Raw genomic sequence first — 21,042 nt, 5'->3', positions numbered from 1 at the left:
ATTATTCAGATTGCTTCAATACTCAGATTACATGGCATTTGATTGAGAATAACTGAATTAACTATGTTATAAATTTTGCCGTCGTGACATTTTATACTGACTGACTACAACAGATTGAGGGGGTTTATTTGACTGTTTTGACAATAAGATTAGCCTCCGCAGAGACTTTCAAAAATTGCCGAGCCGACTATATTTCAAGTCGTCATGGCGGGGTATTGGGTAAAGTTTTCAACTAGCAATAATCACGCCTCGGATAAACCTCATAGGCTATGATACTGCCACTGCACAAGGATAACCTGAATGGGAGTTGACTAACGTGGTCATCATTGAGTATACCTTCCACAGTAACGGTCATAATGAAGAAAATCGAAAAGTCGAGTGGTCAATCTGTGGTTTATTGTGTTTTCAGATTATTCAGATGAATTGAATACTCATTGCATGGCATTTGATGATATATAAAGCATTTAAAAATGCCTGCAAAACATCTAGAGATAATAAATGTATGTACATTAAGCATATATATAGTATGACTGCTAACATTTGTTATATGAGAAGTAGTAAAAGTCGGTATTTCAGATTATTTAGACATTAAAATTAGTCTCTGTAGAGACTGTCAAAAATTGCCATAGCTAACTATATTTCAAGTCATCAAGGCAGGGTATTGGGTAAAGTTTTCAACTAGCAATAATCGCGCCTCAGATAGACCTCATAGACTACGATACTGCCACTGCGCAAAGCTAACCAGGAAGCGATCTGGCTAATCTGATGACTATCAACGACACAGTCCACAGTGACGGTGACAATGAAGAAAATCAAGTGGTCTATGTGTGGTTTGTTGCCTTCAGATAATTCACATCACTGTTTAAATGCCCACAAAACAGCTCAATATCACAACACTACCGGGATTTCCCTTGGTATATAGTTTAGCCTTTAAGCTATATATACTAACAGTGTAGGTAAGTGAATATTTGATTATTTTTACATCAAGATTGGTCTCCTTAGAGACCGTCAAAAATTGCCATAGCCGACTATATTTCGAGTCGTCAAGGCGGGGTATTGGGTAAAGTTTTCAACTAGCAATAATCGCGCCTCGGATAGACCTCATAGGCTACGATACTGCCACTGCGCAAAGCTAATAAAATAGCACATTGACTAACGTGGTCATCATTGAGTATACCATCCACAGTGACGGTCATAATGAAAAAAAAACCAAATTTAAAGCTGTCTATCTATGGCTAGTTGTGTTTTCGGAATATTCACATTACTTGAAGACTCAGGTTGTTTGTTATCTATCTGACAATGTCTTCAATATATTCAGGAATATTTTCATAGCATTTTAGATTGGCTTTTTATCAACAAATTCAGATATGTATACAATTATCCCTATGAAACACAATGATTGACATAAATTAGCCACATTTTAATCAAAAGAAGAACAGCTAATTAAGCCCTAATTGTTAACAATTGGCAGATAAGACATATATTGTTTTTAACAGCAAGATTAGTCCCCATAGAGACTGTCAAATATTGCCATAGCTGACTATATTTCAAGTCATCAAGGCTGGGTATTGGGTAAAGTTTTCAACTAGCAATAATCACGCCTCGGTTAAACCTCATTGGCTATGATACTGCCACTGCGCAAGGCTACCATTCAAATTTCTTGACCACTGAGTCACTTTTTTAACTACCTTCCACATTGACGGTATTGGGTACAATGTACTTGTGTACAATTTACCTCAAAGAAGAGTTCCCTACTAAGACTATAAAAATGTCTACTATCTACATATTGTCTTTCCAAAGAATTGGTATGGTACATCAACTTTAAGGTCATATGTAATATTACGTTAGCCAGCTGCTAACACTAGATAAATTGAAAGAATACAATGTTTAAAAAAAAAGTCTTAAGGGCAAGACATTTTTTTGTGTAAAACAATTCAACAGGCAATAAATCAAAGTGCTTTACTTCATATTAAAACGAGAAAGACAATCACGGATCAGCGAGCAAAAGTTAAAAACACAAAAAACAACAGATTTTAGCCCAAATTTAAGAATTGACCTATTTGACTAAATATCAGACTTGAAATAAAATCAATACTCACGGAATGGTACTCCACCCTACTGGGTTTTTGGAAGAAATAATCGGATACATTCATGTCAAATAACAAGAGTAAAGTAAGATATCTGAAGTAATGATCATGAAGATAGAAAAGTATCTTAAGTCAGGGTTTTTGTTGACATACTGCAAAAATTGACATAAAATGTTTTCATATAGCGCCCCCAAAGTAACTCAGAAAATTAACTATCAGTGTATTGTCTTTTGTCAAATAAACTTGATATTTAAGATGTTTTCTTTAGTAATGATTTTTTTTGGGGGAATAAATGGCTATTAACTGACCTATTGACAATTGTGGCCAATCAGTGACTTTGCCTGAATAATCAGTCATGTAATTGTATTGACATAAGGATAAGTCTCCATAGAGACTACCAAAAATCGCCATAGTTGACTGTATTTCAAGTCAACAGGGAAGGATATTGGGTAAAGTTTTCAACTAGCGATAATCGTGCCTCGGATAGACCTCATGGGCTGCGATATTGCCACTGCGCAAGGATAACCTGGATGGTAGTTGTCAAATGTGATGACTGTTGAGTTTACCGTCCACAGTGATGGTCACAATGAAGAAACTTGAAAAATCACATGATCAGTCTGTGGTTCATTGCGTTTTCAGATATTTCACATTACTTGAATACTCAGATTGGATGATTGAATCTGATCATTTCTAAATTGAGATAGAACTGACTTTGCCTTTGTATGTAGCTTGGCAGATTAAATTAACTAAACAACAAACAGGTTTGACATGAGACAATAATTAATTTGACATCAATATTAGCCTCGGTAGAGACTGCCAAAAATTGCCATAGCTGACTCTATTTCAAGTCATCACGGCAGGGTATTGGGTAAAGTTTTCAATTAGCAATAATCGCGCCTCGGATAGACCTCATGGGCTACGATACTGCCACTGCGCAAAGCTAACGACAGTTAGGTTGACTAACGTGGTCATCATTGAGTATACTTTCCACGGTGACGGTCATAAAGAAGAAAATCGAAGTGGTCAATCTGTGGGTTATTGCATTTTCAGATTATTCATATTACTTGAATACTCAAATTGCATAGTAACTGATATTTTTTAAATGTTTGGCATAATATCTCAGACAAATATCTATACCTACATCATCTCTGGAAGACATTATGGCCATTGGACATCCTTGACTAAATTAAAATAATAAGATCAGGACAGTGACTCAATTATTTTGACATATACATTAGTCTCCATAAAGACTGCCAAAAATTGCCATAGCTGACTATATTTCAAGTCATCAAGGCGGGGTATTGGGTTAAGTTTTCAACTAGCAATAATCACGCCTCGGATAAACCTCATAGGCTACGATACTGCCACTGCGCAAAGATAACATTAGTTAAGTTGACTAATGTGATGACTGTTGAGTATACCATCCACAGTGACGGTCATAATGAAGAATATTGAACAAACAAGCGGTCAATCTGTGGGTTATTGCGTTTTCAGATCATTCACATTTCTTGAATACTGCAATTGCATGGAAACTCATAATATTTTCAAGGTTGAGAATGCCCAAAATTACATCTCTGGCAAGAAATTATAGTTACCTTATCATTGGCAAGTAGTTTTGCCTTAGAGTTATATTAATTGAGTTGATTCCTAATATATTACATTGACATAAAGGTTAGTCTCCATAGAGACTGTCAAAAATTGCCATAGTTGACTATATTTCAAGTCATCAAGGCGGGGTATTGGGTAAAGTTTTCAAACAGCAATAATCACGCCTCGGTTAAACCTCATTGGCTATGATATTGCCACTGCACAAGAATAACCTAGATGGTAGTTGACTAATGTGATCACCATTGACTATACCATCTACAGTGACGGTCATAATGAAGAAAATTGAAAAATTAAGTTGTCAATCTGTGGTTTATGGTGTTTTCAGATATTTCACATTACTTGAATACTTCAATTGCACAGAAACTCATTTTTTTAATGTTTGAGAATGCCTTAGTTTCATCTCTGGCAATCATCAATGGCTACCTCATCATTGGTAGATAGATTAGCTATAGAACGGTTGCGTCTGAATTGATTATCGCTTAATCATATTAACATAGAGATTAGTCTCCATAGAGACTGTCAAAAATTGCCATAGTTGACTATATTTCAAGTCATCAAGGCGGGGTATTGGGTAAAGTTTTCAACTAGCAATAATCACGCCTCGGGTAGACCTCATTGGCTATGATATTGCCACTGCACAAGAATGACCTGGATGTAAGTTGACTAACTTGGTCATCATTGACTATACCCTCCACAGTGACGGTCATAATAAAGAAAAACTGAAAAAACAAGTGGTCTATTGCGTTTCCAGATTATTCACATTACTTGAATACTCAGAGTGTTTAGTAACTGATACATTGTAATATGTGGCATATCATCTCAAGAATAAAATAATAACTGCATTATCTCTGGTAAGTATTTTGGGCATTGAACTCCATTATCTGAATAATAACCTTTGATTAATTAACATTATTGTTAGTCTCCGTAGAAACCGTCAAAAATTGCCGTGGCTGACTATATTTAAAGTCGTTATGGCGGGGTATTGGGTAAAGTTTTCAACTAGCAATAATCACGCCTCGGATAAACCTCATAGGCTACGATACTGCCACTGCGCAAAGCTAACAATAATCAGGTTGACTAATCATATCATCATTCAGGGTAAATATCACAGTGACGGTCACGATGAAGAAAATCGAAAATGAAGCAGCTATTCAATGGCAAATTACATTTGCAGATTCCAAAATATTTGAATACTAAGATTGTTTCATGTCAGATATCTTCAAAACATTTAAGAACAAAGATTTTGGGAATAACTATTACCGTATTTTCACGGCTATAAGGCGCACTTAACAGTAATTTTCTCCAAAATAGACAGTGCGCCTTATAATACAGTGCGCCTAATATATGGAAGAAACAGAAAACCAAAAACCACCCCTGTCGGATATTAAAAAAACACAAACGCCTGAAGTGAAACAATACTGTTAAATATGCAGATGCCATCTTAGTTTACAACATCTTCCATCATATAGCTCCTCCCCCACTGCAAGATTTTATACAAAAAAATGCAAAACATCAACAATGGCTGGCTCTAGAGGTGACTGTAAAGTAGTGAGTGCTTCATACCTGGAAGTCAATCGCAATTACCGTATTTTCACCACGATAAGGCGCACTTAAAAGTCTTATAATTATCTCCAAAATAGACAGTGTGCCTTATATATGGAAAAAATGTCATTCATTGAGGGTGCGCCTTATAGTACGGTGCGCCTTATAGTCGTGAAAATACGGTACTCGGGGTTTGTAATACAAAGAGGTAATACATCAAGAAATTACTTTAAACAATTTGCTCCACAATCTCCACTTTACTCAATTCCAATTTGCTATTTTGTTTCGTTAAAATAAATATTAAATAAACTTATATTTCCCAAAGAAATGAGACCAAAATAAAGCGGTTTATTACCGTGAGATTTCAGTAAACAAAGACATGAAAGATATTCCAATGTAGTACCCTGGAGATAATAACAAAAAAAAAATAAAAATAAAAGAAAATAAACCTGAGTGCATCTCATAAAAAAACAACAAAGAATAAATATTGAATTCCTTGCGATAAAACAAGATGAATTTCTAAAAACAACTTTTAAAACCGGCTGAATCACGTTGTTAATTAACTAACGCCACATGGCTAGTGTTGCTGTACTTTAACGAGGTCACATGATGACATCATCATCTCATTATGGCTATTATTTACAACCCAGGAATGCAAAACGGGGTAAAAATACGCAAGGACATTTGAGAAAGAATAAATATTAATTACAAGTCTAATTTTTCAAGCTATCATTAAAATGTCAAGCATCCAATTAGCATCCACCAAATCTAAACGATGCTTTAATCGATGATATAGCACAATTGGGCACTTACAAAGGGGGTGTGGCCACCCCAGCCGCAAGTTAATAAGATATTTTAGATCACTGGTGTCAAAGTGGCGGCTCGGGGGCCAAATCTGGACCGCCACATCATTTTGTGTGGCCCGGGAGAGTAAATCATGATGCCGACTTTCTGTTTTAGGATGAAATTAAAATGAAGAGTATAGATGTATATTACATTTCCTGATTTATTTTCCCTTTTTAAATCAATAATCAAATTTTTTATCAATTTTTTTGGTTGTTTTTAGTTAAAAAATATTTAGTAAATTCTAAAAATATAATAAAAAAAGCTAAAATAAACATTGTTTTAGATTTATAAAAACTGAATATTCAGGGCCTTTTAATCCAGTTCTTTTAATCCAATTATTTAAAAAAAATCTAAAATTTTATCTAAAATGGTCCGATGTATATTAAATTTCCTGATTTTCCTCCTTTTAAATCAGTAATTGTCATTTTTTAATCCATTTTTTCAGTTTTTAGTTCAAAAATATTTTTGTAAAATCCCCAAAAATGTAAAAAAAGCTAAAATAAACATTGTTTTAGATCTAAAAATAGAAAAAAACACGGAAAAAATACAAGGCTCCGCCCAGTGCTCGTAGAGACTGATATACAAAGAGTAGTTAGCATATTTCTTTAGCTACGTTTGCCACGTGTACACTGTAATACTATTCTGTAATACTATTATATATAATGCATATATTATATAATGCAGACCTGGAAGGACGCTTACGAAATTGCTGATTGACCAACCATAATTGTTATTATTGAATACCTGATATGCCATAATTGTTACAGCTGTTATTTTTGCTTAATTAAATCAAATGTCCCCCTGTATTGTTTTATAATGATATTAAAGTATATTTATTGATGAACTTGACACTTATTTTCGTTGGCCCAATTTTCCAATTAGCATTTTTCGCCAGTGTCTTTTCTAGTCTTAGCTCCGCCTCCCCCGGGTCATCCTCACCAGTCAAGACGATTGATGAGAGCGATCGCCTCGAGTTGAGCTAACGTCTAATGAGGAGATGCTTTGGTTCTTAGTTAAGGAAGTCTCCGGCAGGTGTGTGGAGGGGGGGCCCCGGGACATACGCCTGAAGAATTCGCCATCGATGGCGGCGGAAGCCATTTGTCAAAAGCGGCCACGTGTAATGATGGCGACGAGTGGGAAATTCAACGAGAAATCGAGCGAGCTCGGAATGATTGCATGACTTCCCGGGGGAAGACTCCCAAAAGGATAGAAAATGACTGTGTAGGCTACGAGTACACCTTGTAAATCATCTTTTATGTGCTAACAAAGCTCACTAGGGCATGAACAGGTAAAAATGAAGAAGAATAAAAACGGAACTGAGGGAGAAAACCAATCCATTAAGATGTTAGACGTTCATTAAAGTCATTGACATGAAACCATGTCCAATTAAAAGTGTCTTTGTGAGGTTGTTCATGTTTTTATTTGGTTTTAATTTGATCCTTTTTCATTTGATTCATTTATAAATATATTTAAACATACAATAAAATGATGATTAATAATGATCAATTATGAAACTATATTTATGTGACCACTTTAGTCACTTTTAAACCTACTTTAATTATGTCACCACTAATTTATGTTAACTACTTATCTATGTTAACTACTAATTTATTATGTTGACTACTTATTTAAATAAACTACTTATTTTTGGGTATTTTCATCATCATCATCATCATCATCATCATCATCATCATCATCATCATCATCATCATCATCATCATCATCATCATCATCATCATCATCATCATCATCATCATCATCATCATCATCATCATCATCATCATCATCATCATCATCATCATCATCATCATCATCATCATCATCATCATCATCATCATCATCATCATCATCATCATCATCATCATCATCATCATCATCATCATCATCATCATCATCATCATCATCATCATCATCATCATCATCATCATCATCATCATCATCATCATCATCATCATCATCATCATCATCATCATCATCATCATCATCATCATCATCATCATCATCATCATCATCATCATCATCTTCATCATCTTCATCATCATCCTCATCCTCATCATCAACATCCTCATCATCATCCTCATCATCAACATCATCCTCCTCCCCATCTCATGATTATGATCTTCATCATCCTCATCCTTATTATTATCATCCTCATCATCAACATCCCTATCATCCTCATCATCATCATTAATATTAACATTGTTATTTCTGCACTTCCCTAATTAGTTATGTAGTGACTACTTACTATGTTGACGACTTATGTATTATTTATGACTTAATTCTTGATTATTTATTTGTCTGTTTATTTGTTGTTGTTATTTGTGAACTTAATTCCAATCTCATTATACTTGTATAATGAAAATAAAAACATTCAATTCAAACTTCCCTTTGTGGTCTACGGAGTCCATACTCATAAATATAGCAATGTTAACATTGTGACTTAAATGACCCAAATTGAGGTCCAATTTTTCTAAATGACCAAAAACAGTCACTTGGTCCACAGAGGCTTAAAGACGAAAGCTTCCGGTTAAATCTGGCTCAGGGAATAAGTCTTTTCTTACGCTATTTTTAGGTCAAAGATAAACACAAAGCAGAACAGCAATGTTTCATCACAACATACTGTACCAAAAATTTGTGAGTATATTATATTTAAGTATAATCATTTCACTACGATTTAATGTATTTCAAAAATAAAAAAAACTTATTTTATTCCTAAACTCTATCGTACTATTAGCCGTAAGCCTGTGGAATCTTGAATGGGAATCTTTCCCGACAAACTAGGGAACCTATGGCTCGGGAGCCACATGTGGCTCTCTTTTAATGGGTGCTCAAGGCTCTCTGCTAAACTGTGATCTTAAAATCTGGACACTTTGCTTTTAATAATCCAGTTTTTAATTAAACCTTTCTGCATGTTTCCCATCGATTAGCATCAAGCTAACAATTTTATCAACATAATTCTGAGACTTTTCCTACTTTAAAAGGCAGTGAAATGACTAAAAATGCACTAAATTTCATGTATTTTTACTTCTAATAAATTCTGAGTATGGCTATTAACAAATAACAATTGAAAATATGAATTGTTTCTGGTTCTCTCTGTCTCAAAATGGCTGAACTAGTGCATTAGCATAAGAGGATGAACTCACCACGCGCTGGATGTGTTGTAGGGCAGCAACGTGGGGGTGTGGCTTTCCCCTCGGAGGCTGAGCCTGGGCTGGTATAGGCCGGGAACAGTGGGCGGAGCCTGAGCTTGGGCTTGGCTCTCTTCCGCCAATGACCGCTGCCATTGGCTTCGAGCTTTCTTTAGCCAACGCCCACCCAGACCCCATTTTTCCAGGTAGACCCGACATAGCTCGTAATTAATGGCCGAGTAGTAGAGGAAGTCCAGGGCCAGCAGCACCATGACGAAAAAGCCGTAGATCCAAACTCCCACCAGGGCCGTGTAATTACTGCAAAAAAGATGGATGGATACGTAAACAACTTTGTGTTTAATGGGGCGTATGGTGGAAAAGTGACATTTTAATGGCTTGTATACAAATAGTCGGCTTTTTGGGAGGGCCCGCCCACCCGTTAAATGAGAAATGAAACAACATTTTTACAACTATTTTTCGTAAATGCGTTTGTAAGTGAGCTTTTTTGGCGATTTTTTGGATTTTTTTGTTTTTTTGGGTGAGAATTCGGGTTAAATCACAGACTAAATGGCAGAGATTGACTCACGTCACCCCCTCTGTGCACTTGTGTCAATGACAAATGATTAGCACTGAGTTGTTTGCTCAATGGAAATCAACAAAAGTGGATTTGGGGGTTTTAGGTACATACGAGTGATCTGATTACTTGGAAATTACAGATTCAGCTAAAAAAAATAATTTTGGAGTCAAGTATAACGGATTATTTCATTGATTCATTGTACAATTGTAAAAAAATAATAATAATAAACCCACATATGAGGTTTCTATACAAATATTTTATACTAAAATAGCCAAAAAATACATTTTATTAGCCTTGGGAAAAGAATCCCTGCATTCAAAAAGCAAATGTTATGGTATTAGAAAGACTACCGTATTTTCAGGACTATAAGGCGCACCGAATTATAAGGCGCACCCTCAATGAATGACATTTTTTCCATATATAAGGTGCACTGGATTATAAGGCGCATTGTCTATTTTGGAGAAAATGTAAGACTTTTAAGTGCGCCTTATAGTCGTGAAAATACGGTACTCTATTTTTTTTTAGCAAGGACTATGCTTAAAGCTTACAAGGACACTTTTATTCCCATTTTGTCCACACAGCGTTTTATTTAAAGCGACGGGGAGCAAACAAAAACACAATCGACTGAACAGAATCGATTGTGATTCGTGACCTTCCAAAAATAGCGAATATTCAAGCAGAAATAAACGAGAATGTCGAGAACCGTTGTTTCTATTCTTTATGTCCACCTTTACAACAAAAAAACAAGTTCCAATTATTTAATTATTATTATTTTTTCTAGAATTTCTGATCATATTTGCAGGATTTGAAGAAAAATGTCAAGAAATGTGATGCTGCCGGGCACTGTGGCATGCTGGGAGGGCATTAGTGGCCATGCAAGCTGTGTTTTTGTCACCTAATCCTCCCACTGAGAATGTCTGGAGGGACAAACTGTCTTTTCTTCACTAAAATTCTGGTTCTTTCATATCAGTTGCATCTACTCCATGTATATTATCAGCCATCATTTGACACGGCCGTTTTAATAATTAATAATTAGTCTGAATTGGACGATTGGTCGCCGTTTTTTTGGTTGCCGATTTTTTGGTTGCCGTTTTTTTGGTTGCCGTTTTTTTGGTTGCCGTTTTTTTGGTTGCCGTTTTTTTGGTTGCCGTTTTTTTGGTTGCCGTTTTTTTGGTTGCCGTTTTTTTGGTTGCCGTTTTTTTGGTTGCCGTTTTTTTGGTTGCCGTTTTTTTGGTTGCGGTTTTTATTGGTTGCCGTTTTTTTTGGCTGCCGTTTTTTTTGTTTGCGTTTTTTTTGGTTGCCGTTTTTTTGGTTGCCGTTTTTTTGGTTGCCGTTTTTTTGGTTGCGGTTTTTATTGGTTGCGGTTTTTATTGGTTGCCGTTTTTTTTGGTTGCGTTTTTTTGGTTGCGTTTTTATGGTTGGCGTTTTTTTTGGTTGCCGTTTTTTTGGTTGCGGTTTTTATTGGTTGCCGTTTTTTTGGCTGCCGTTTTTTTTGGTTGCGTTTTTTTGGTTGCGTTTTTTTTGGTTGCGTTTTTTTTGGTTGCAGTTTTTTTGGTTGCCGTTTTTTGGCTGCCATTTTATTGGTTGTCAATCTTTTGGTTGCCGTTTTCTGGTACATTTTGGTCGCCATAAACCATAAAGTGTCAGTTGCGGTCCGTGAATTTTGTCATAGCGCCTTCAACTATTCAATCTAACCCTCAAAAATTATTTTATAGCTACTGCAGCTACAGCTGCAACACATAAAAACATCAACAATAATAACCTCATACAATTGAAATATTATTTAGGAATATATCCATATTTTACTCAACCAAAAATCCTTTTCACTGTACAAAATATCCTTCCAGAGAAGGCCTTGAAGGCCCCACCACTGTAAACTGTAGTGGAAACAATTTCATTTTAGTGTCCTTTACTGTTTTTTCAATAAAAAAACAGGACACTAAAATGAAATTGTTTTCACTACAGTTTACAGTGGTAGGGCCGTCAGGGCCTTCAAGGCCTTCTCTGCTGGCCTAAGAAATATCTGAATTGTTGAGAACAAAGGAATAAACAGTATCCAATCCAAGATGGCACATGGGATACTTCAGCCAATTGATTTTTCTGTCAAAGGTGCCCGCAATGTTTTTTTTCTCTAATCGTTTCATATTCAGTACACATTCCGTATATGAGTGCGGCGTCTGTGGAGGTTATGTTGTTTTCTGTCTTTTCTCCGAGCCAACAGGATTCCCCTCAAACGCAAGACCTGAATTTAAACTAGGACAAGAGCTGAAAAGGTGGAACATAGCGTAGCGGGATGGATCTATTTAACATGGCAAGAATAAAAGCAATTTATTTTATCACAATGGCCTCAGTACGTGCCATTTTTTCTCTCGAATATGACAGCCCTGCAGAGAACACCCTTGTTGTTTTACAGTCTGGAATGCATTTCCAATCATTTTCAATTCCCTCATTTTTAAAGGAAAATTCTCGTCATTCTTGCATTATTGCAAGACATTAGGACAACATTCCACCCCATTCCTGTGACCGGACGTTTGGTCGCCGGACGATTAATCACCGGACGATTGATCACCGGACGATTGGTTGCCGGACGAATGGTTGCCGGACGAATGGTCGCAGAACAATTGGTCGCCGGACGATTGATCGCCGGACATTTGGTTGCCGGACGATTGGTCGCAGGACAATTGGTCGCTGGGCGTTTGGTCGCCGGACGATCGGTCACTGGACGATTGGTCGCCGGGCGATTGGTCGCCGAGCAATTGGTTGTCGGACGATTGGTCGCCAGGTGATTGGTCGCCAGACAATTGATCACTGGACATTTGGTCGCCGGACGATTGGTCGCAGGACAATTGGTCGCCGGACGATTGGTCACCGGACGATTGGTCGCCAGGCAATTGATCACCGGACATTTGGTCGCAGTAAAATTGGTCGCCGGACGTTTGGTCGCCGGAATTTTGGTCACCGGTCTTTCGGTCACCGATCTTTTAGGCCACCTTTAGTATATCTAAATATGTTGGTTTCATTTTAAAATGTTTACTAAGGTTATTAAAGGTATTTTTTGTAGTACTCACTTGTGTGAATATCCATCGGCGTTGGTGGTGAGGTTGATCTGCATGAGCATCTGGAACTCGGTGTCATTGCAGCAGTACTTAAAGGCCGTGTTGTTGTGGTGGCAGCAAAACATGTACGTCTTGTTGTCCGACAGCCGGGGGCAGTGGAAGCCAAAGTGGTAGCGCCCCTTGTGGTCGGAGTAAGGCTCGCACACCCGGTAGTGAGCTGAGAGTGCTATAACGGCGAGAACAAAACACCACATCAGTCAACTTATACGTTTTTAATATCTAAAAGAGACATCTAAGAGAGAAGTTTAATATCTAGGTACTGTTTAATATCTAAGTACTGTTTAATATTTAAGTACTGTTTAATATCTAAGTACAGTTTAATGTTTAAGTACTGTTCAATATCTAAGTACTGTTCAATATCTAAGTACTGTTTAATATCTAAGTACTGTTTAATATCTAAGTACTGTTTAATATCTAAGTACTGTTTAATATCTAAGTACTGTTTAATATCTGAGTACTGTTGAAACCAGCTCTCAAAATTATATTCATGAGAGAGTTTAATATCTAAATATCTACTGTTTTCAACAGTACTTAGATGTTAAACAGTACTCACATATTAAACAGTACTTAGATCTTAAACAGTACTTAGATATTAAACAGTACTCACATATTAAACAGTACTTAGATCTTAAACAGTACTTAGATATTAAACAGTACTCACATATTAAACAGTACTTAGATCTTAAACAGTACTTAGATCTTAAACAGTACTTAGATCTTAAACAGTACTTAGATCTTAAACAGAACTTAGATATTAAAAAATACTTAGATATTAAACAGTACTTAGATCTTAAACAGTACTTAGATATTAAACTGTACTTGGATATTAAACAATAATTAGATCTTAAACAGTACTTGGATATTAAACAATACTTAGATCTTAAACAGTACTTAGATCTTAAAGAGTACTTTGATATTAAACTGTACTTAGATATTAAACAATACTTAGATCTTAAACAGAACTTAGATATTAAAAAATACTTAGATATTAAACAATACTTAGATCTTAAACAGTACTTAGATATTAAACTGTACTTGGATATTAAACAATAATTAGATCTTAAACAGTACTTGGATATTAAACAATACTTAGATCTTAAACAGTACTTAGATCTTAAAGAGTACTTTGATATTAAACTGTACTTAGATATTAAACAATACTTAGAACTTAAACAGTACTTAGATCTTAAACAGTACTTTGATATTAAACAATACTTAATATTAAACTCTCTCTTTTAGAAATTAGACTCTCTCATAGATAATAAACTCTCTCTCATGAATATAATTTTGAGAGTTGCTTTCAACAGTAAACTCTCTGTCACCATTTAACCGGCGACCAAACATCCGAGCACCAGGTGAGCAATTAAACGATGTTGACAGTTACAAAAGACATAAAATAAACTACCTATCCGTACTTGTCATTTAAATCGTTTATAATAATGCTTCATACATTGGGAGAAAGAAAGAAGTGATCGTTTTAAGTTCAATTTCATTGAAGCACGCCTGTTTGCTTTTATCTAAAAAAGCTTCCAAAGAATAAGATGAAGGTCCACTTAGACGTGTTTGGGTGAGATCAGCATTTAAATAAAGGCCGCCATCTCTTTCAGGTTAGATTTTTATCTTGCCGCAGAACAATCATATTCATCTCAGGACGCCACCAAAAAAAAGGGGGTGCCGTAAAGCGTTTTGCTCGACCTTTACGCTCACTACACATGTTGGGGACGGTGTAACAGGACTCATTAGCGCTTCTAAGGCTCATAAATTCTAGGACATAAAAAAGAGCTGAACAGGCAAAAGTGGATTGTAAAGTATGGAGATGATGAGGGCGGTTTAAAGTAGCGTCTGATTGGTTCCCTCAAGGGACGCCGAAGGACTGTCTTGTAATTTACCTGCTTCGTTTTCTTTTACGGTGTTGTAAAGTTACGTTTGGGGTACTCGAGTTGGTAAAATTAGTTTTTTTTAAACTCTGGAGACATCTTTTGCAGTGTTTTTGTCTCGTTAGTTCAGGTTTGGGAGGCCACATTGAGTTTAAAAATTTGAAAGATGGGCGGAGTCAGCAGAAGATACGATACATATAAAAAAGTGCATCCGTTAACAGTACATATGAAATATAAACTGGAAAGGGGGCTAAAGTATTAATATACTCATCACTTATCATTAAAGTAAAAAGTATAAAGTACATAGTAAAGTAAAAGGGAATGTATTAAAGATTAAAATTTGAATTAAGAAGGAAAAACTGGAAATCTGTTTTTCAGTTTTTGACATTGCTGGTCTGCGGCGACCAATCGGGAACCCTGGTTCACTTTTTGCATCTTTTTAGCAAAGTTTTTCATAAATTACAAGATAGGATACTTATAAAAAAGTGCCTCCGTTAACAGTACATATGAAATATAAACAGAAAAAAAGGACTAAAGTATTAACATACTCATCACTCATCATTACAGTGAAAAGTATAAAGTACAAAGTAAAAAGGAATGTATTAAGAAGTATTAAAATGTCATTTAAAAAAAGATAGAAGGGCTGTAAAACACTAAAAACGAATAAGAGTGGACAAAGCTACTGCCACTAGCTTCCGCCTGACAGCGCCATCCAGGGCTAAAAAATATATAAATAATTAAAAAAACATTTAGTTATTTGTTACTTTGTTAAAAGATCGCGAATTAGAACAAATAAAAATGTTTTTCCAATCCAATATCTTGTTTTCGGTGTATTTTTCAGAGGGTTGGAACAAATTAATTAGTTTTTTGTTTATTATTATGGGAAACGTTAGTTTGCGTTATGAGAATATCGACATTGAGGTAACACTGTAGTTAAAAGTATAAAATCATTAAAAAACTCGATATATAAGTAATATCTTTGGGAATTTTTGAGAACATAAAATCTTTTAGCACATTTATCTTATGAGCGAGTTTTTGCCGCAAAATCACGCTCATTTTAAAGTTAAAAAAGAAAGTTTTGACCTGCAGTGGACAGCAAAAGAAAAATGACCGTCAGGACATTCAAGGACTGCCGACTGGTGATCGTCATCTTCTCGGGGTCATGTGGCCAAAGTGGGCTGCAGGATGTGGTCACATGGTTGTTGAAGATGATGATGATGATGGTGAGGATGAAGATGACACTACTGCAGGATGTCAGGAACCCTGATGGGAAAAAAAGACAAGAGAAAAACAAGATGAGGAGCTGTGACTGTGTAGTGAGTGAGTGCTTTATACCTGGAAGCCAATAGCAATTACCCTATTTTCACCACTATAAGGCGCACTTAAAAGTCTTACATTTTCTCCAAAATAGACAGTGCGCCTTATAATCCAGTGCGCCTTATATATGGAAAAAACAGAAAACCAAAAAACGAAAAACCACCACTGTCGGATATTAAAAAAAACACAAACGCCTGAACTGAATACTCAATACTGTTAAATATGCAGATGCAATATAAGTTTACAACATCTTCCATCATATAGCTCCTCCCCCACTGCAAGATTTTATACAAAAACATCCAAAACATCAACAATGGCTGGCTCTAGAGGTGACTGTGACGCGAGTGAGTGCTTCATACCTGGAAGTCAATAGCAATTACCGTATTTTCACCACTATAAGGCGCACTTAAAAGTCTTAAATCTTCTCCAAAATAGACAGTGTGCCTTATAATACAGTGCGCCTTATAATACAGTGCGTCTTATAATACAGTGCGCCTTATAAATAGGGAAAATGTCATTCGTTGAGGGTGCGCCTTATAATGCGGTGCCCCTTATAGTCGTGAAAATACGGTACCTAAAATGGATGCCGTCTTTATACTATCCATAATTGCTTAGTCACTGAGTGTTTTCCATTGTCAGCTCCTGAGGGTCATTCCAATCATGAGATCTGGCCTGTCAATGTCTCTTTGGTGAGCTGATAGCCCAATGTAGCGGCGCCAAGACATTTAAGTGACGTTGTTAATGACCTGCCGGTGAACGAGACTCACTTTGTTGGAACGGCGGTTGGTTGGAGAGAGCCTCAATTAGTCACATTGCACTTCCTTTCAGTGGAATTAGCGTTTGGATGCTAGCCAGGGACGTAGAAGGGTTTCCATTTGCTAAATACTTTATACACAAAAAGTACATGACGGGAATTGTATTTAACAGAGCAAGAAGAACTACGGACAAAAAATAAAACAAAAAAAAATAGCTAAAAAACTAAAAAAAAATTCTGTACCAACTGATGAACTCTGGACAAAAAAAATAATACAAAAAACTAATTAAATAACTAAAAAATAATCTGTACAAACTGATGAACTATGGACAAAAAAATAATACAAAAAACTAATTAAATAACTAAAAAATAGTCTGTACAAACTGATGAACTCTGGACAAAAAAAATAATACAAAAAACTAATTAAATAACTAAAAAATAATCTGTACCAACTGATGAACTACAGACAAAAAAATAAAACTAAAAAAAATAACTAAATAACTAAAAAATAAATCTGTACCAACTGATGAACTATTGACAAAAAATAATACAAAAAAACTAATTAAATAACTAAAAAATAATCTGTACCAATTGATGAACTATGGAAAAAAAAATAATACAAAAATACTAATTAAATAACTAAAAAATAATCTGTACCAACTGATGAACTATGGACAAAAAAATAATACTAAAAAACAGATTAAATAACTAAAAAATAATCTGTACCAATTGATGAACTATGGACAAAAAAATAATACTAAAAAACGGATTAAATAACTAAAAAATAATCTGTACAAACTGATGAACTACAGACAAAAAAATAAAACTAAAAAAAATAACTAAATAACTAAAAAATAAATCTGTACCAACTGATGAACTATGGACAAAAAAATAATACAAAAAACTAATTAAATAACTAAAAAATAATCTGTACAAACTGATGAACTACAGACAAAAAAATAAAACTAAAAAAAATAACTAAATAACTAAAAAATAAATCTGTACCAACTGATGAACTATGGACAAAAAAATAATACAAAAAACTAATTAAATAACTAAAAAATAATCTGTACAAACTGATGAACTATGGACAAAAAAATAATACAAAAAACTAATTAAATAACTAAAAAATAATCTGTACAAACTGATGAACTATGGACAAAAAAATAATACAAAAAAACTAATTAAATAACTAAAAAATAATCTGTACAAACCGATGAACTACAGACAAAAAACAAAACTAAAAAACTAACTAACTAATGAAAAAAAAAATGTCCCAACTAAAATATGTCAAAAAAAATATGAGGGGCTAACATAACATAAATTTTGAGACATTTTATCATTCATTTGAAAGGCAAAGTGTCTCAAAACCTTTGTCAATCTACTAAAACCCTGTGTATTTGAAATGTAACTTTATATATAATTCTATCTTGCGTATTTTAAAGTCTCTGTCCTGTCTCCTTCCGAAAAAAAAGTAACCAGCTGGGTGTATTTTGTAATCAACTCTCGTCAATCTATTTAAACCCCGTGTGTTCGAAATGTAACTTTGTATACAATTCTATATTCTGCATTTTCAAAGTATCCATCCTGTCTCTTGCCCCAAAAAAATATCAGCAAAAATCCAGTCAATCCTAAAAAATCAGCAAAAATATCCCCCACAATTTGAGCATGTTTTACCCACATAAAAAAACTATCCCTAACCCTTTTATTTCCCCGTCAGCGACCCTCGACGGTACAACTGGAAACATCCGTGATTGCGGGCATTCATCGCTTCGGTGCACTCTACCACGAAAACCATTTACGAGCGACTCGCTCACAAAACACCGTCCCTCGGCACCCCGCGCGCACTCCCCACACGGTACGAAACGTTCATAGGTTCAGCTCCTCTCCATCTGCGGCACGTTCGCGGAGGGCCACGTGGAACCACACGGCGCACAATTTCGTGTCTAGGCACGCTTTGTTCCGAGAATAGCACGTCGTCAAACGTGACGCGGGTCGACTATACATAGACGGCAAAACGTTTTTACGTAACGTATTTTCACGACTATAAGGCGCACTTAAAAGTCTTACATTTTCTCAGAAATAGACAGTGGGCCTTATAATACAGTGCGCCTTATATATGGAAAAAAACAGAAAACCAAAAACGAAAAAACACCACTGTCGGATATTAAACGAAACACAAACGCCTGAACTGAAACAATACTGTTAAATATGCAGATGCCATCTTAGTTTACAACATCTTCCATCATATAGCTCCTCCCCCACTGCAAGACTGTATACCAAAAAATCCAAAACATCAACAATGGCTGGCTCTAGAGGTGACTGTGTAGTAAGTGCTACCTTCATACCTGGAAGTCAATAGCAATTACTGTATTTTCACCACTATAAGGCGCTCTTAAAAGTCTTAAATTTTCTCCAAAATAGACAGACAGTGCGCCTTATAATCCAGTGCGCCTTATATATGGGAAAAAAACAGAAAACGAAAAACCACCACTGTCGGATATTAAAAAAACACAAAGGCCTGGACTGAATACTCAATACTGTTAAACATGCAGATGCCATCTTAGTTTACAAAATCTTCCATCATATAGCTCCTCCCCTACTGCAAGATTTTATACCAAAAAAATCCAACACCTCAACAATGGCTGGCTCTAGAAGTGACTGTAAAGTAGTGAATGCTTCATACCTGAAAGTCAATAGCAATTAGCATATTTTCACCACTATAAGGTGCACTTAAAAATCTTAAATTGTCTCCAAAATAGACAGTGCGCCTTATAATACAGTGCACCTTATATATGGAAAAAAATGTCATTAATTGAGGGTGCGCCTTATAATGTGGTGCGCCTTATAGTCGTGAAAATACGGTATATAAACAAACCAGGTGGATATTAACAAACTCCCGGCGTGGAAAAAGTCGTGAAATAAATGAAGGAAAGATTTGGAGAGGACAAAAAGCTTTTGTGCCGTACATTCTGGTACGTGTTGAAATATTAAGGTCGATGGCGGCGGAGGCTGACGGGAGAATACTTACTTGGCCTTGTGCAAATTATTATTAATTCATCGGAGACACCCTTTTACTTTTGTCACTATGGGCTTTTGATGGATTATTTATCCAATAGGCAGATGAAGTGGGCGGAGCATTTTGGGAATGAAATGTAATGTTTTCTTGGCTTGGTTTTGGATGATGGAATTTGGAGGAACGTGATTGGTTGGAAAAGGGGAAATAATAAGGGAATTTATTGGGGGATTGATTTAAGTCATCTGGCCAAATCCCTAAAATTATGTTTTTTATTCATTTACATGTTAATTTATTTGTATATATTTATAAAATTGTTTATTAATTTATCTATTTACTTGTCCATTCATTTATTTATATATTTATTTACTTGTTTATTCATTTATTGATATTTTTATTTACTTGTTTATTCATTTATTAATATTTTTTATTTACTTGTGTATTAATTTACTCATATATTTATTTACTTGTTTATTATTTAACCTATATTTATTTACTTGTTTATTAATTCATTTATATATTTATTTACTTGTTTATTAATTTACTTATATATTTATTTACTTGTTTACTAATTTACTCATATATTTATTTACTTGTTTATTAATTTACTTATATATTTATTTACATGTTTATTAATTTATCTTTACATTGATTTACTTGTTCATTAATTTACTTATATATGTATTTACTTTTTATTAATTTATTTATATATTTTTTTAATTGTATATTAATGTATATACATTTATTTATTAAGTTACTTATTACCTATTTCTTTATGTCTAAAATGTCTTTTTCTGTGTCTGTATTCTCACCATATTGCTATAGTGACAATGAAATATCCCAAATAAAGTTAGCCAATATAATTCAATTCCAAAAAAATATTAATAATAATACATGAGTTCCATTTCAGGCTTTTGTAGAAGTAAAATATGCTAAAGTTAAAAAACATATAACAAGTGTAATGAGATTAAATGATGACAAAAAAATGGTGAGATAAAATACTTTTTGCATGAAATGGACACTTTTTAGATGATAAATAAATGTCACGTTAAATAAAAAGGTCTAAAATGTCATTTTAACAATTCTTCCGGGAACATCTTGTCTAATCTAGCGTGATTTTTTAATAGAAGATTATTTATTTGTGTGTTTGTGAGTGTGTAAGTCGTCATCAACA

At 34.9% G+C, this 21,042-nt stretch overlaps 1 protein-coding gene and 10 non-coding genes across 15 annotated transcripts in view; all 11 read right to left on the bottom strand.

The window, feature by feature from the left end:
- The window catches only part of shisal1b (shisa like 1b), a 44,495-nt gene that overhangs the window by 2,780 nt on the left and 20,673 nt on the right, over positions 1-21,042 (bottom strand). For 4 of the 5 annotated variants that reach the window (XM_077711157.1, XM_077711158.1, XM_077711161.1 and 1 more), the window contains 3 exons: positions 15,865-16,044; positions 12,857-13,070; positions 9,223-9,529 (listed from right to left, as the gene is read on the bottom strand). In XM_077711157.1, coding sequence (XP_077567283.1) covers positions 9,223-9,529; positions 12,857-13,070; positions 15,865-15,931 — 588 coding nt within the window. In that variant the 5' untranslated portion in view covers positions 15,932-16,044. Of the gene's footprint in view, positions 1-9,222; positions 9,530-12,856; positions 13,071-15,864; positions 16,045-21,042 lie in introns of those variants that run through there. The other variant, XM_077711160.1, reaches the window with a different exon arrangement.
- LOC144192271 (U4 spliceosomal RNA) lies at positions 154-293 on the bottom strand. Its single transcript, XR_013325087.1, has one exon. It is a non-coding gene; the product is annotated as a U4 spliceosomal RNA (small nuclear RNA).
- LOC144192275 (U4 spliceosomal RNA) lies at positions 599-739 on the bottom strand. Its single transcript, XR_013325092.1, has one exon. It is a non-coding gene; the product is annotated as a U4 spliceosomal RNA (small nuclear RNA).
- On the bottom strand, positions 994-1,134 carry LOC144192284 (U4 spliceosomal RNA). The gene has a single exon (XR_013325100.1). It is a non-coding gene; the product is annotated as a U4 spliceosomal RNA (small nuclear RNA).
- On the bottom strand, positions 1,506-1,646 carry LOC144192273 (U4 spliceosomal RNA). The gene has a single exon (XR_013325090.1). It is a non-coding gene; the product is annotated as a U4 spliceosomal RNA (small nuclear RNA).
- LOC144192282 (U4 spliceosomal RNA) lies at positions 2,470-2,610 on the bottom strand. Its single transcript, XR_013325098.1, has one exon. It is a non-coding gene; the product is annotated as a U4 spliceosomal RNA (small nuclear RNA).
- Positions 2,889-3,029, bottom strand: LOC144192277 (U4 spliceosomal RNA). The gene has a single exon (XR_013325094.1). It is a non-coding gene; the product is annotated as a U4 spliceosomal RNA (small nuclear RNA).
- Positions 3,326-3,466, bottom strand: LOC144192286 (U4 spliceosomal RNA). The gene has a single exon (XR_013325102.1). It is a non-coding gene; the product is annotated as a U4 spliceosomal RNA (small nuclear RNA).
- Positions 3,764-3,904, bottom strand: LOC144192285 (U4 spliceosomal RNA). The gene has a single exon (XR_013325101.1). It is a non-coding gene; the product is annotated as a U4 spliceosomal RNA (small nuclear RNA).
- LOC144192269 (U4 spliceosomal RNA) lies at positions 4,200-4,340 on the bottom strand. Its single transcript, XR_013325085.1, has one exon. It is a non-coding gene; the product is annotated as a U4 spliceosomal RNA (small nuclear RNA).
- Positions 4,615-4,755, bottom strand: LOC144192279 (U4 spliceosomal RNA). Its single transcript, XR_013325095.1, has one exon. It is a non-coding gene; the product is annotated as a U4 spliceosomal RNA (small nuclear RNA).

The sequence above is a fragment of the Stigmatopora nigra genome, unplaced genomic scaffold (genome assembly GCF_051989575.1).
Source record: "Stigmatopora nigra isolate UIUO_SnigA unplaced genomic scaffold, RoL_Snig_1.1 HiC_scaffold_25, whole genome shotgun sequence".
Lineage (NCBI taxonomy): Eukaryota > Metazoa > Chordata > Actinopteri > Syngnathiformes > Syngnathidae > Stigmatopora > Stigmatopora nigra.
Note: the sequence above shows the minus strand (reverse complement) of the source record. Positions and strands in the feature narration are given on the sequence as shown.